The 17,242-nt window shown below is 44.6% G+C and overlaps 1 protein-coding gene across 2 annotated transcripts in view; it reads left to right on the forward strand.

The window, feature by feature from the left end:
- Window positions 1-303: 303 nt before the first annotated feature.
- LOC138582171 (gametocyte-specific factor 1-like) overlaps window positions 304-17,242 on the forward strand; it is a 933,223-nt gene continuing 916,284 nt past the window's right edge. For both annotated transcript variants that reach the window (XM_069653216.1, XM_069653217.1), the window contains exons 1-2: window positions 304-434; window positions 547-647. In XM_069653216.1, coding sequence (XP_069509317.1) covers window positions 561-647 — 87 coding nt within the window. In that variant the 5' untranslated portion in view covers window positions 304-434; window positions 547-560. The remainder of the gene's footprint in view (window positions 435-546; window positions 648-17,242) is intronic.

A 17,242-nucleotide genomic window follows, 5' to 3' on the forward strand; every position in this document is an offset into this window, starting at 1 on the left:
TGCAGCCAGCGGAGTACCGGTGGAGAGCGTGCTGGCGGTCAATAATGACAGGAGGTCCAGGGGCGGTGATTCCAGCGGGCCTGTGGAAGAGTGAGCTGCAAGGGATCATACGGTGAGAGAAGATTGTTGTCTGTGCTGACACTCAGAAATGCCTGTATTGCTTTCGCGCGCCACGGTCCTCAACCTGAGGAACATTAATGGGCTTTCATACTGAGCCACGCTGCTAATTCTGGCTCCACCCCCTCCCGCTCGCGCGATGATCACGAGGCGCGGGAGGGCGTTGCCTCAATGCTTACTTACGACGTCCAGGGCCCGCGCTTTGCGCGCAGTTCACGTGAAGAGGTGGAGACGGCATTGCTTGGTCAGTTTGTTAGTTGGTCATCGACACTATTGCTGCGGAAGCTGTTCGTTTTTTAGGGTTGTGGGATACTAGTGTAAGTATGAGTCTTAAAAAAGTGGCTTGGAAGCTCAGATGTTAGAAGCTGTTTGGAAATACCTGAATGGTGATTACTTGGCGATTTAGTGATGGTTCCGTTTCTCTTCCAGAATTGAAATTTGTTATGGCGTCTACCGCAATGGTCTGTCCCTATAATCCTGAACATCAGATCAGAGGCAGTGAATTTCGCTTGCATATGATAACCTGCAAGGTAAGTGGGCTTTGCCTTCACTAGTTGTAAGTACTCGGGCAGCCTTTATGTACTATTCTTGAGGCCTTCATAGCGGATACACTGATAACTTGTTTTGAGGGTGGAAGTTGGTGGTAGGGTGGCCAACTTAAAAAAGAAATGCTATGGTTGCTCATGAGCGGCTTGATGCTTGAAACGCGGGCCCTGCTCCGAATCCATTTGTGTCTGGCGTGGTTCTTTATGGCAATGTATACCCCTGCATCCACTGCTATGCTAACATTGTGAGCGAAAAGGCATTTTAACACCTACGCAACTAACACTGTCGAACAGTTATGTATCCAGTTCGAAGACTTCCATATTCCTCAGTGGTTTGACCTGGGATTTGCATGGCCCTGTACAGCAAGAGATTTGCATGGCCCTGTACAGCAAAAGACCACACCCCCACCGACCACGTGCATTCATAGGCCCGCATCAGAAGTGACATGGAAAATAACCTTACAGAGTGTCATCCGTTTTTAATACTCTAGCCCATCTTTGGTTTTGACATTATTAAAATCATCACTTTGTGGTTATGAATGGTCACGAAACCATAGTGTTGTTTTTTTTTTTGGTTTGTTTTTTTTTCGTACATTTAACACCCTGCAAACCGAATCACTTCTATCGTCTCATAATTTTGATTGGGAAGGACACTGAGATTAACTGATTTGCCCAGGATTTGGGCACAGTTTGCAATTTAAGTACTGGGCAACATACCATCCGAGCTTTCTGTAGCAGTCACTTGATGGCACACACATCGCATAAGAAACTAAACTGACATAAATCGCTATGCATAAAGAATATGATGGCTTTATTTTTCCCACCCTGAGTGGTTGATTCCAGTAGCACGCTGCGCATGTATGTGAGTTTAAACAAATGTAATTTGGTACAGGGACAGGAAATGCAAAGCAATATAAGGTTATTGCGCTGGAGTCCTTTTTAATGTAACTTTATTTAGGCAGAGCCAACAAAATAAATACATAAACTAGTACTATAACAATAAGATCAGAACTAATGATATGAAAATACCAGGGGTCAAATTTTAAAATTGGAATCAACTAGACGGGCATAAAAAAAGTGCCTACCAGCCTCCCAATTCCGCGCACACATTTCCTACTCGGTATCAATTGTCACTAACAAATGTGAATGCGCATTTTGGAGCCTGAAAATACATCACAGTGAAAATAGAGAGCCGCATATATGTATACAATCTAACAAGCCAAGTAAAACGGAGGCTTTTCACTATTAAATATAAACTCGAAAATTCATTGAGACACTTATAATACTTTAAACTACAGTAAAATGGCATTGGGGAGCCCGAGCAAATACCATATCAGGAACCAGCAGTACATTAAACAACGCAGGCCTAAGAAATCTGAAGCGTAAGCGTTTTATCTGGCATTAGCAACAGTCTTCGCATACGTGGATACCATGGGCACAGACGAATAAAGCGACTAGTGCTTTCTTCCACTAGAGGACAGTGCAGGCAAGTTACCAGGCAAGGACGAATCCAATTGGTGAAAGATTCAATCTTAATCGCGTAATTAAGAACATGTCCTTACTGTTATAATCTAATCCAAATACCGCACCGTTCTACTCAGTGGCTGAACTATAGTATGAGTTATATTACTCTTGCTTCATCATTTCTTGATATTACCTCTCGGAGTTAGAAATACATTTGAAATTTGTAGTCACCAAGTCCGTATTTATTCTGTTTGTTTTCACGGCACGTAAAGAATGCCTAACAATTCCTGGTCGTATTAAACGCCATTCAGCCAGGGAATGTCCTCAAGAATCCTGTTACAGTGCAGCGTTTGTTTGAGGCCATGCACTCATCCACATGTGAATTGGCCGCCTCAATCTAAAGTATATGCTTGATGTGATGCAGTTAAATAAGAATTGCGAACAGGACACTGCGGTGAGGCAGGAACTGTTGGGGCGCTTCGAAAAAGACCACCTAATAGTGTGTATATCCTCCCACCCCAAGTTCGCAACCTGCAAAGCCATTGGTATTGGTTTTGCCATAAGCCTGGAAGTGTTTTAGTGCGGGGGTTGGGGCGCGGCGAAGCATGCAGGGTGGACCAGGTGGCAGTGATGACATTAATGACAGTAGCAGAAAGGAGGCCAGACGAGATGTCAGGTGGAAAAACGTTGGCCACAAATTTATAACGAGCTATGCTGCTAAGAAACCAACCATAAACAACATAATAAAAAACATAACGCAAATATTTTATGGAACTGAGGATCAGGTGAGCGGGGGCCCTACTCCCACATAGGGCCAACTCGAGGCTGATCCCTGCTGCCCTTCATACAAAAGCTTGTGACGTTGTGTGAACCCAGCATGTGAGCTCTGTCCGGTTTCTTCTTTGTATTTTAAATGGACTTTCATATTGTATTTCTTGTACACAAGATGCCTCCCTTACTTTTATCACTGGCATTCTTGTTTCCATCAGTATTCTTGCAATAAACAGTCTTTATTTGCTATGTTCTTGACTCCTTTTCTTCGTACTTGTTCTTTCCATGTGAGCTGGAGAGGTATGTGCTTCACTCTTACTGTTGTGTGTCATCACCTTGCTTTTAAGGGATGTGTGCTCTTCTGACCCACTTGTGATGTGGCCCTTTGAGAGGCGCAATGCATTTTTGGTATCCTCAGAGGTGGATTCCGGAGCTTAGGATTGCCTCCAACTAACAGAACTTTTTTGGGGTATGTTTTTGCCTTTACCCACTGTATGTGGCATACCTTTTGCTCTCTGATCCACTTGTGATGACCCCTTGCAATGCGCTATTACTTTATCCTCGGAGGTGGATTCTCGAGCTTCCGCTTGCATCACATGTGCTTTCTGTTTTGTGGGGCATTGTCCTTTCCATGCCCTACGGTGAAGCCTTTTTCTTTTCCCCACCAGCCATGTGCCTTTTCCCCTTATTTGTAAGGCATATGTTGGTATACCCTTCGCTCTATTATCCACTTGGGATTAGCCCTTTGCAAGGCGTCATGATTTTGTCCTCGGAGGTGGATTCTTGAGCTTGGGCTCTCGCAACTTGATTAGTTCCTGTGGTTATACTTTGCTCCAGCTTGTCAACATGTTTTGCTGGGTTATTTTTGTTTTTATTAGTAGGCGTTTGCCTTTTACCCGTATCTGTCCTTTCCTCAATGGATTGTTCCTGGGTTTCTGTTTGCGTCCCCCTCTTCCTAGTTTAACAAGCCACCCTTGTTCAGCTATTTTCATTGAGTTATAAGATGGCTTTGTGCTTTGTTTGTTCTGTGAACGCCTCTCCTATCAGTTCTATGGCCTATTTAAAGGGTTTTCTTTTACTCTGATTTTTCTACTTGGCTCTCATGTTTAAGCTTCCTGATAAGCGTGGTGGGAGGGGTGCGTTTTTTGACCTTTCTTTGCTGCTGGAGCCCATGCAGCAGTCAGGGCAGGGCGCAGGAGCAAATGATGGTGGTGCTACCTTGCCCACCTCAGATATAGGCCAAAATTGGCCTGGGGGCAAGATGGCCCCCTCTTTGATCATCAAAGGCCCCCTCTCCTCCACATCTGTCCGGATTGGGGGCCTTTGATGTGGGGCGTCAGGGTCCGTGACGGCCTGCTGTTACCTGTCCCTGCCACCTCCCCTACAGTCTCGGGCGCCCAGTTGTCTGGGTCTCCATTGTGCTGGGGGCCTGAAGGCCCTCCCTGTCGTATGCATGCTAATTCGGGCTAGCACCTGTGAAGGTGCTGCCCGGCCGGACCCACAACTATCCCCACCTACCCGCTTATGCCCCTGGGCCTTCCACCTCTGGAGGGCCCATGTCTATAAGCCTGGAAGTGTTTTAGTGTGGGGGGGAAGCATGCAGGGTGGCCCAGGTGGCAGTGATGACATTAATGACAGTAGCAGAAAGGAGGAGGCAAAACGAGATGTCAGGTGGAAAAACTTTGGCCACAAGCTTTATTATATAAAGAAAAGCAACCATAAACATAAAAAACACAAATATTTTAGGGAACAGAGGATCAGGTGAGCGGGGGCCCTACTCCCACGTAGGGCCAACTCTAGGCTGATCCCTGCCGGCACCCTGAGGGGGTGCTGCCCAGCGGCCCCTCGGGCCCCTCCAAAATAGGGAAAACATTTCTTAAGAACAGCCTCTTGCTGCCAGAGTCCAGAAGATGTCCCTAGTAAAGAAGTCCATGCCTTCTATGGACAGGTGGACCCCATCGCTGCAAAACAGGGCCTGGTTCTCTACTGTGATCCCGTGCCTTATGAATTTCAGAGAATAGGCAACAATTGGCCAATGCTTTTATTTAATTTGCGTCTTGAAATTTCTATAGCTTTATTGGACTCAGCATCTTGCCAATGTTGGCGCGGGATGATTTCGGACATCATGACTTCTGTTTGTTTTAGCATGTGTGCAATGGATCTGAGGGAGGTGCACATTTCTTTTAGCATGGGCTTCCTGCACTCTAGGGGCAAATCATTACCCCGAAATGGATGATCAGGAAATCGGGGGGAGGAGAGCTAACTCCCAGGAGGCTGGCGAGTTTGTAGGGAAGGTCCCCCCAGCACATACCTGTTTTGCCCCACCAATACATGATGGTGTCTTGAAAATGCATGCCTTCCTGGGTTTCCTCGAGCCATCTGCTGGCCCTGGTGATGAGTGTCCCACAATCCATGCAGTTTTAGTGGCGGGTTCCCTGTGTGCAAAAACCGAAAAATGGGCGGGCAGGGAAGGAGGGAGGACACTTAAATCAGGTCTTAACTAATATATTTCATATATACTCTGGATTTCCATCCCCCTATCCCCTTTATTGCTTTTCTCTTGCAGGGCCCCATCTAAGTGGATGTTGCAGCACCTATCCTGAAAGAGTGAGACCCAAACTCTGCTGGGTCCCATCCTACTGCTAGTATAGTTTTTTTGCGTACAGAACTCAGCTGATCTGCTGAGGACAGGATTATTTTGGTGTGCAAAAAGTTGGCCACCTGGGCTGGGGCGCTTGCTATGAAAAGCCGTGGTGTTGCAGATGGGGCGATATTCGGACTCTTCTATGCAGTAGAGATTTATAATTCTCCCCTTGCCCAGCTGATCTGTTTAGTTTAATTGCCATTGTCTCTACCCAGGTTGATCCAGCCCTTCATCTGAACCTGTATTCTTGGATGCAATTTCACTGATTTAAAAGCTCCAAGTAATTAAGTGTAAAGGCTACCTTAAATAGGGTGGTTTTGTATGCATTGTTGCATATTTTATGCACACTGTCTAACAGGGTTGTTTTGCAAAACATCCCTTCAAGTTTAGGCCAACCTTTTAGCGCATATCTTGTCAATGCGCTGTGTGGGGTCTGTGCCCCCTGCCAGCTTGGTGTAGTAAGCTACTGCTGCCAAGTGGGAGGATGCCCATGCTTTTTTTTTTGTTATGTTTGAAGGCCCATTCCATGAAGTAGTTGACGTGGCTCTCCTGGATGTCTCTGATATTGGTGACTTTTGTTATGTTGCCAAAGTCTGGGGGGCCAGTGGCCAGCACACCATTTGTTTACAAAACATATCCCATATCCTTTGCTACCTGCAGCATCAGTAAACGGGGCCTTTTTTGCAGTCATTTATAGGCTTGAGCCATATTACTTTTCCATTAAAGTTGTTAAGGAATGATTGCCATACCGATGGGTCTTGCGCAATCTCTTTGCCCAGCTTTATGTGGTGATGCTGCTTGGTTACCCCCCTCATTCTAAGCTCAAGGTTCCTATGGAAAACCCGGCCATGTGGCATTATTCTGGTTGCAAAATTGAACTTTCCAGCTAGTGACTGCGTTTCTTTAAGGTTTGCTTTGTCTTTACACCTGTCATTTTTCTGATGGCCCCCTAGCAAGTCGTCTATTTTATCTTTTGGTATGCGGCATTCGCCCTTGGAGGAGTCAATCTCAATCATCAGGAATGAGAGGGTGTGGGTGGGTCCAACTGTTTTCTCTGCTGCCAGTGGGGACCCCCAGTGCCTGCACGATTTCGCTAAATTTCTGAATTGTGGTGCTACAAAGTTGGGACCCTTCTGGTCCTGGAAAGAGAAAATCATCCCTAAAGTGCACTATTATCGCCCCGGGCATGGCTTTTTGCAGGGTCCATTGTAGAAATGAACTGAATTGCTAAAAATAGGCACAGGCAATGGCACAACCCATCGGGAGGCATTTGTCAAAATAGAATTTATTTTCATAGTGAAAGCAAAGCCACTGGTATGCGCTCTCGTGGACCGGCAACAGCCTAAATGCTGACTGTCCGCTTTGGCCATGAGTGCATGCCTCCCTCACCAAGTCCACAGCATCTTGGAAGCTGCTGTAGGAGACGGCTGCCTCTGAGGCAGGGATGCCATCATTAAAAGAGCCCCCTGGGGGGGGGTAAGACAGGTGGTGGATCATCCTGAACTCCCTTTTTTCCTTCTTGGGCACTAAACCAAGGGGGGGGGCATAACAATTCTGGGAAGGGGGTGTCAAAAGGACCTTCTATCCTGCCTAAGGTTAACTCTTTTTTTCTTATTTTTCCCCTCTATTATATTAGGTAGTGAGGAGGCAGATTTAAAATGGTTGGGGATGTGCAGGGATCCATGTCCCTGAAATGGGATTCGGAAACACTCTTTAAAGCCATAGCCTAAACATTTTTGTGCTGTTGCGTCAGGGTAGTCTTGCAACATTAGCAACAATCTACCTTCAGTGGTGAGGCCCCCATTTTGAATTTAGTGGCCGTTTTTCCCCCCAGTGATTTTAGGGCTGGGCCTGGCTGGGGTGGGCTTGGTGCATTTACCTCTGCCGTGTTCTCCACCACACATGCTACATTGGTGTTTGTATTTACAATTGTCTCCCCGTTTGCATGTGCCTTTATCAAAATACCAACAATTTGATGCAGTGGTCCCTTTGGCTGCGCCTGAGTTGCCGGTGCCTGATTGTCCCTGGGATTGCTGACCGGTTCTCTGCCCCTCTTGGGCCAGCCTTCCGAAAGGGGTGTTTTGATTTATGTGGAGAGGAATTGCCACTCTGGTACCTGCACGAGTTGCGCTGCCTGTAATTCCCTCTTCTATTCCTCTGTGAGTACTCGTGCTCTTTAATATTTTGTGTATTGCCCGCTGAGTTCTCCTTTAAAACATGTACACTTTGGGATGATCTTCCTCCCACCCCAGGTCAGGAAATGTTTGCATTTCTTTTCTGAACTCCGTCATAGTTCAGCCAGGACTCTCCCCCAAATGTGTTGTGGATTTCCAAGATCCCATGCTAGTTGAAAGATATTTGTGCTACAGCCACTTGGTCTACCATTCACATGTTCACTAAACATTACTGTCTGGATTCATCCTCTATCCACGAAGGAGGATATGGGAAAGCTGTCCTACATTCAATCCATGACAAATCTTAAGTCTGAAAATTCTTACTGCCGCCTCCAAAACCTGCCACTGCTGCTAAGTCTATCAAAAGATGAGGAATACGTGGGAGGACACAATCCATTCGAAGAACAAGTTACTTACCCCTGGTAACTGTCTTTCGATTGGATGTTCCGCCCACGTATTCCTCCTCGCCCCTGCAAGCCTACCGCGCTATAGAATTGGCTGGCATTACACTTTGGCTCTTTAAAAGTCTGGTACTCTGTGAGACTCACTGATGCTGGTATTTCTGCAAGAGGAAGGTGTAAAAACAGAACTGAAGCCAACGGGTGCTGCACGTGCTATATATACACACACCGACGTTGACTCGAGATGGGAGCCCTCAAGGTACATTGTGACAACTGCATCGACTCACGGCGCCCTCTGCCGAAAACTTTTACAAAGCAGCTTAAACTCAAAAGATGAATATGTGGGAGGAACATCCAGTCGAAAGAAAGTTAACCAGGGTAAGTTCTTTTGCTTCAATCCATATTTGCCTTATGAGTACCTTGCTTGTAGCATTCAAATGCCATGATGATTTTTCATTTTTTAGTAAATCAGGACTAAGTTGCCTAATTGTAGTTATGTTCGTTATTGTTCCACTCGGCTCTCATCAATACTCTAAAACCTTTTCATAACATTTTGAATTGACCAGGGCAGATGTAATTCTTTGACCTAAGATGCACAAGGAAAAGTTTGTTTTCTGTTTATTTTTTTGGCCGATAGTGGTAGTTCTACTTTTGAAAGACTTTCGATATCTGGCTGTATCTACATTTAGGAAAAATGATTTTACTGGAAGATGTAATCAAATTTCAAGCTTAAACTACTCTTAATTTTTAAATGTTCTTGCCATTTACCAGGACCTGTAACACAATAGAAGGGAACAAAATGTTAGAAATCATGAAAAACTAACTGCTAAATAAGATATCCAATTATTTTAAGGACCTTCTTTATTCAGTCTTTATGGTGAAAAAAAGGTCCTTAAAGGAATAGTTCGGTAAACTTTATTGCCCCTACGGGTCGGCCATGTGTTTTTTAAGCCTAAGTCGCTCGATTTTAGAAAAATTTCCTATGGACGTTACCCGAGTTTTCGTCCATTAAACGCACGCGAAAACGGGCACTAAATCATATCCCCCGCCCCTGAGCCTGACATTATCAAAACATTCATATTCCCCGCCTCTCTCCGTGACGTTTCTGTGCTGCGTAGGCAAACGCGCCGAGTCATCTTCTACGCGACTTCACACAGAACCCGGAAACCAACACAGATCAACTCACAACACAGCGTGCCACAATTCGGAATATGAAACTGTACTTTAAAATCAAACAGCAACACGGTACATTTGGTAAAGTACATTTATTTGACATTAAATGTTTATAGAATATTCAGCAATTGCCATATGAACTCGGAATGCCATTTATTTTCTTATCTCTATCCGCAAATCCGTAAAAGTTTATCATGAGTCACGCGCTGTTCCTTTATGGTACACAGGGTGTTGGTTTTCGTTAAAAGAAGCACTTTGGTTGCACGGTGAACCGCAAGGCTGTTCCATCAAGTAGGCACGAGGCCAGCGTAAAGGTTGATATGTTGCTTCTAGCCGCTAGTACCGCGTAAGGGCATAAGGGCCCTTGGCGATCGTCCCATAAGATCATCAAAGTGGTGCAGTTGTTTACGATGAGCTGCAGCTGGCGGTTGAAAAAACCATCTGCCGGGGTCTGAAACTGGTGGCAGTAGCAGTAGGGAAGGATATACCTGTTTTGAAAACATAAAAATTATAATTAGTCTCGCCAGCCGATCTTTATTAATATTATTCATTTTATTTATTACGGCCGAGCTGAAACTATCTGCTTTCAAGGATAGTGCAATGGAGTATGTTCGGCTCTAAAATCAATGCGAAAAGTAACGAAATAAATCGAGGTTAGCACACAATGAGAAACAACTGTTTGTCTACATGCGTGTGGAATGTGGACCTGCATGCCCATGTGCCCGCTACAAGGACGATCCCACAAACGTTTTCCTAGCTCTCATTCATTCATTTATTCATGCATTCATTAATTCTTCATTCTTGTATAAAAGCGTCTCAAGAGTTACTTACATTATATTTGCAATTTCCATTGTGTGTCTACGTAATGCAGTCCGTAAATCCCACTGTGCTCTTCAACGATTTTTCGTATACTGAACTAACATGAAACTCGGTCTAGTGTCAGAATTTTCTGCCTTATCGTCTTACGTTATTGCACCCCCCCACCCCCTTCAAATGAAGTTCTTTCGGCATGGTCACTGTCTCTCAAGGTCAAAAAACAATAGAACCTTATACTGCCAGTGCGAGTTGTGGGCCTCTTTAGGGCGCGAGCTGAAAATCAAAGCCGCTGACCTCCACTAGAAACGAGCATACATTCTTTCTTTGCAACATCCCGTAGTAAAGCCATCTGTGAGAACTTGAAGTTTCGAATCCATCTATGTACTGCGCCTCAATGTGCAAATGCGAACTGGCTTCTCCCATCTGCAACGGCTCGCTTGGCGCGTTCTAAGGCCCCCAATTTTGTCCTCGTTGTCTGCGAGCTTTGAAGACCCAAAGAACCATAACTATTGAGACTTTTAATTTTTTGGGGAAGGTCAGGGAAAGTATAAAGTACCCGAGGAGTTGAGTTGAAAGTGAGATTTATTGTTTGTTTTATTATTTGCAATACGCAAGCCTCCCCTCGGTTAACAGTGCGGAGCATTTACATGAGATTGCGAAAATTAGTTACATCAACAAAAATATATACATACACATATAGAGAAGGTCAGCAATATGAGGTGAATGGAGAGAATTCAAAGATGACACCCAGGTTATTTGCCACCCAGGATGGTGAAGGTAGGGGCTAGGGTTAGCGTACTTTATAACATTTATTTACAAAGACAATCGTATTACAATTATTTAAACCAGGATTTGTACTTCACAACCAGCTCTCCTTTGGGTGGACATGGCACAGTGGCAATGTTGGTTGGCAATGGATCAGTGCTCTGCACAGAAACGTTCAAAATTCCATATCTGTGCTTCTCTAATACAGCAACAATAAGGCTTTTGACAAAGTCGAACTCCATTTCCTCATAGACTGGTTTGATCACCCATTGCTTACTTCTTTTTGAAAAGGCCTAGTGTAGCGAGGCATCCTTACATTACCCGTAGTCCTAGATTGTTCACGGCCGAGATTCTCGTTATGGGCCAAGACGGCAAGTAGAGTCTGTCTCATGCCCTGTATGCTGAAATGCAAGCGCTTTGGCCAGTAATTTAGGCACATATTGTGGAACACCTCCAAACCTCCTGTGTGACAGAATTCTGTCAGTCCCCTCAAATCTCTTGATAGTTTTATCGAAAACAATCATCTCAATGGCATTGTGTGTCGGTGAAGATGGATTCAACCACTTCTTCTTCCGTGCCTCCACTGGGTACAAAGGGCCATGTTCACATTGGTGGAAATGTAGGTTTTCTGACCAGCGGTGCACGTTGGTACAGTGGTGCATCAGTGACCGCCATTTTTCAAGTAGTATTTCCAATGAGCTCCACCAAAGATGGTTGCTGATAGACTGGGACCACTCTGAAATACTTTCCAAACCTTTTTTTTCCACTGCAGCCGAGATATTTTCTTATTGATTTAGCAAGATGCCATACGTCAAATTGATGTTTAATATGTGGGAACTGCTCTCTCATTGTCCTGGCAATTGAAACGTGTTTGTCTGTGGCTATGAGGTCGATGTGCATTCCCCTCGATTGTAGATATTCCACAGATTTTATAAATCCTAGTTTCTCCATGGCCACTGAGGATGTACATTGTGTTACCTGCACGACCACCAAACTCAATTTTCTTACTATCCATGTCCTGAAAGTGGTAGGTACAGTACTTGGCAGAAAATCCAGGGCTGTCGCACTGTCCATCGCCAGCTAGCCTGAATCGTTTGCCTTCGAATGTACTTGCTAGAGACAATTGTTCAATTTTCTAAGCATCACTAATGGCTGGAAACAGATAATCATGTTGGTATTTGTAGTACTGCGTTTTTGAAATGAAATGGAGTCCCACAAACTGAAAGAAAACTTTCTAAAACTGGACCCACTAAAAAGTGAGGCAGCTGCACACAGTAGATTGCCTGCTGGCAGTTTCCCCAGCATCGGTTGTGCAGACCATGAGAACGTATGATTTAATCTACAGGCGGCATGTATTTTGACGTTACTGCCTTGTTTTTGACGAGTCACATGAATCAATGGCTTCCCACATACTTTCCCTCTAACTGAATACCCACATTTCAGCATACTTATAATATTCATCAAACAACTGTCGAATACTATGTATTTGCCCTCTTTCATTAGACTGTCATCCTGCGTCAAAGTTGTTTCGACCTGTGACGTTGAGGACATATCACCACATTTGAAAGAAATATTGCTGCTATCAAGTTCTGATGCGTCGGTGAATGCTGCTGCTGGTTCATTCTGTCATTTCAACATCTGCTACTTCAACATTGATGGGAGAACACAACAATGTCGACAGCTTTTTTGGTGGCAATTTTTCGGCGGGATTGTGTGACTTGTACTGCGACTACTTCAGAGCTATCTTCAATACATCCAGTATCATGTTGTTATGGTGGTGTGGTCGCACTGTAGCAATGGTCCTTTACAACTTTACTGGATTCTCCGGACACATTCATTTGATGTTCTGGCCATTGGACATGAGCATCTCTAGTCTCAACACGCGGCGTCTGAATTAATAGTTCATCCATAGTGTAAATGGTCTGGCAAGCAACATCTCTCATTCGCTTCACTGTCTGTGTATCTATAGTTCAGACACCCACGGGTAACTAGAGGATAGATTGGAAAAGGGATGTTCAGTTTAAACACAAGATAAAGTATAGTACAATTGACTGGAAAAAAACATAAAATAGTCCCCAGCACAAAAGAAATTCTAAAGTTATGAACTGTTTGTAACTAACCTTATTTTTCTTTGCAACTTTTTTAACTCGACCTTCAACATCTGCACGCTGTTGCTCCGATTCGTATCCGCATGTCTCCCCTTCCTCTTGCGCTGCAGCGACTATATTTTCTGTATCCGCATAGACAGCACGGAATGAGGCTCCATCGACTCCCTGAAACATAGTATTTTCATTACTGTGTATCAAAATATTGTTAGCATAAAACACACGTGAGGACGAACACACAGGTACATCTCAATAGCCAAACACGATAAACATTGTGTGGAACAATCGACCGACAAGTATTCGAGCTCTGATGACCTAGTTCGATGGAGCTGTCAGTATCCATACCTCTGGCTCTGCATGGACTGCCACGAATGATTGTATTGAAGAGGCATCAGCAACTCCCTGAAACACAGTACTTGCGTTAGTATGGTTTTCAATATTGTAAACCTAACACACACTTGGGGTCGACGGCACAGGTACATATAAAGAGATAACCACAAATGTTGCATTGTCTAAAAGAATCAAGGAATATTTAAATATGATCAGATTGAATCGACTTATTTCTCAGATTTCTTTACATCTGCATCATCTAAATGGGATCTTGTGATTGTAGTGGAAGCTCCATCGTCTCCCTGAAACTCAGTACTTGCGTTAATAGGGAAGAAAGTATAGCAAGTGGAATCACGTTATATGATCACGCTCGATGGAGCTGTCAGTATCCATACCTCGTGCTGCTGAAGAATATCTAGTTCTGTTGTCAATGTGGTGCGCACTTCCGAAAGCTGTTGCGCCGATTCGTATCCGCACGGTCCCGCTTCCCCTGGAATTACTTGAATGTCAGGCTCCACATCAAGTGCTTGGGTTGACGCTTCAACAACTGCCTGAAACATAGTATTTGCATTAGTAAGGATTACAATATTGAAAACACAACACACACTTGGGGTCGACCGCACAGGTACATATCAATGGCTAACCACGAATGAAACGTGGTGTAAAACAATCAAACGACAAGTGTTCCAGTCCTGATGATCACAGTCGATGGAGCTGTCAGTATCCATACCTCGTGCTGCTGAAGAACATCTAGGGCTGTTGTCAATGTGGTGGACGCTTCCGCATCTCCCTGAAAGACAGTAATTGCATTAGTATGGATAACACTAATTATAACTAAAAACAAACACCGGGGGACGACAACTAAGGTGTATATCAATTGGAAAGCACTAACCAAATAATTGGTAAAATAATCACACGATACATAAAAACTATTACTTGACATGCATAAAACAAGTCTGTAGCGGAATAGCCAAGTATGATTACCTGATACGCGCTAGAAGTGGTTGATAACTGCGGGCACGTCACAGATGTAGAATGTTCTTGCTTCAGATTCAGTGGATAGTCGAGCAGTTGTAAAGGTAAATTATTGTTTGATGAAATGCAAATATTAAAAAATTGCCCTGTAAAACGACAGAATACTTGAGAATAATGCTATTGAAAATGCGCAATATAGTACAGTTCCCTGTGCCCATAAATAGATTTCCTTTGGGGGTTATAAAATAGAAACATTTATTGATAAATGTCATTATTCAAAAAGCTATACACTCATATCAATATCGAAAGTATTACAAGGGACACAACACCTAAAATATCAATTAATCAATTCGGCTACCTACACACTACCGCAAGGCCTAAAGCTAAATCCGGACACTTGACTCACCAGTGGTGGAATGTAGACGAATAGAGTTGGAATAGCGTTTGCGAGCAATTTTTGTGTCTTTCGCCGTTTATTCTTCTTTGTTACCCAAGATGTGGCGTACATGTTCAAGGAAAAGTGCCGGCTGCAGATGCGGTATCGATCACACCTCTTGTCCTCTAAGACTTGTTGGACTCTACTTTCCAGCTCATCCAGTGGATATATCCGCAATGTCTGACCCATTCTCTTATTCGATCAACAGTTTTCGGGAATACATGCATTGTAGTGCCTTCAGATTTAGCATGGGTATTCGAAGGGCAACCGCTAATCGAACAGGCAGGTATTGTTGAAAATTCTGAAAAGTAAATATCAAGATTATAAAACCTTGATGAATAAAAATGTCATAAAGTAAAACCATGCTCAATGCAAGGTTTGTTTTGGTCGCCAGAACTATACCAGTTCATCATGTGCGGCTTAGTATTTGCATAAGTTACAGACATTTTTTAAATTATGTGACTAAAATGTGAACATGTGACTCGTCCCTTGGATGTTCAGTCTTGCACGAAAAGGAAAACCTGCTTACATTATAGACTGGACCCCCGAAGGATGCAATTCGATGACAATTGACACAGATGAAAATAAATAGATCTATTGATAGAATAACAATTGAAACTCAAGTCAATAGCAATGAGACCAATGACCATAGCTCTAATTGGGTACTGTAATCGCAAATAGACATGTAAAAATGATCGAAATATGAATAGGATACATGGCCTTACCTTGACCAACAAACAGTTGGATTCAGCAGGCCGAGCAGTATGTTGCAGGAGAACAGGTAGATGGCCACAGGTAGCACACTGACGAGTTTGCTCGAAGCGGTCACAGATAGCACAACGTCAAGCAGATTAGCATAGATCTCAGTGCTTCTCAGGTAGAAGGTTCAGGAGTTGACTTGCAAAGCACAAAGATGTTCTCATGAGACATATCAAGTGGTTTATAAAGTATTAAAAACGGGTGTGTTTGTGAATGAATGAATGAATGACGTGTGTATGTCGTGGTATTGTGGTTTGCAGGGGGGCGGCCTGCCTCAGGGGAGGCCTGCCTGGAGACACGGGGTCTGAGGAGGCCATGTGAGCGATGGACCCTGGGCCTGGGATACCTTTTGAAGTGTACATGCTGTTTGGCACCTTGGCCGTTTGCGCCCGTGACAGCCCCCCATGCCAGCGCTCATCCCCGGGTGCTAACCGTCTTTGATAGAGGGGGGTGGGATGGATGGGCCTGGGGCATGCAGATAAGGCACAGGAAGACTGCTGAATGGAGACACACTTATGTGGATTGCAGGGGGGCGGCCGGCCTCAGTGGAGGCCTGCCTGGAGACACGGGGTCTGGGGAGGCCATGCGAGCGATGGCCCCTGGGCGTGGGATACCCTTTGAAGTGTACATGCTGTTTGGCACCTTGGCCGTTTGCGCCTGTGACAGCCCCCCATGCCAGCGCCCATCCCCGGGTGCGAACCGCCTTTGATAGAGGGGGGGGTGGGATGGATGGGCCGATGGGCATGCAGGCAAGTGTGTGGGAGCGAGGGGCCATCAGGCCCCTCTCATCCTTTACTTCTCAGTAGAAACTCGGACCAAGTGCCTCCAGTAGTGGGTTTGCACCTTACCCTTAGATGTTAACTTTGGTTGACATTCGCGTAGATGGGACCACTGAGCAGGACACAGGGCATCCATTTTTGTACCCCCTTTCCAATCCATCTTGGTGACCAGGCCTCACTGCGTACACCACATGGCCCCCACCCTCGTTCCCACTCTGACTGGGAAAACTCCAGAGGTATTTGCAACAGCTAATAAATGTAACACCTCACTCTTCCTCTTCGATCACTGTCCTGCATGTGAACCAGCCTGAACTAAGCACATAGCTCGTTCATCTCCACAAACGTGTCCTCAATACCTGCATGCATTATTGAGAATATATTATGTTGGCTTAGATAGTGACCACCCTGCTTCACAGCGACCTGACCTTCACCCATTCGGAGCACAGATGTCTGACGTCCATCCTTGAATGGAGACACAATCGATTCATTTAAAAAATCGAAACAACCGTTGTTAAAATATATGTGGTGTTTTATTTAGTATCGTTTTGATGATGCAAAAATACAAGATTTTACACATTGTATAGGTCAGGTTGCAGCACAGTGAGGGAAAATCCCCTGTACTGACCGCTGTCACTCGGGAACGTTTCTCTTATGGCACGAACGGCACGGGCGGGTATTACTTTTTGAACGCGGTGTCCAAGCCTCCCGTGAAGCCACCATGTAAAGGAACGTTAGGCCACTAGCCTGTACCACCTGTGAAAAGGAATGAAACAAACTGTTTTTAAATGACCAAGATAAGTTTAATAAACGTTTGTTGTCAATGACAATCCTTGTAACTAATGGCATTCTGCTCGGACAAATGCTATCTAGACACTGCACACTATTGAACGACTATCATGCGTTAACATGATATGGATATAGTAGAAGACCATGAAATAGGAGTGGCATGACAAGCAGAGTATACTTACTCGTTACTCGGATTACGAGG

Source organism: Ambystoma mexicanum, chromosome 3q (genome assembly GCF_040938575.1).
Source record: "Ambystoma mexicanum isolate Mex_15411 chromosome 3q, UKY_AmexF1_1, whole genome shotgun sequence".
Lineage (NCBI taxonomy): Eukaryota > Metazoa > Chordata > Amphibia > Caudata > Ambystomatidae > Ambystoma > Ambystoma mexicanum.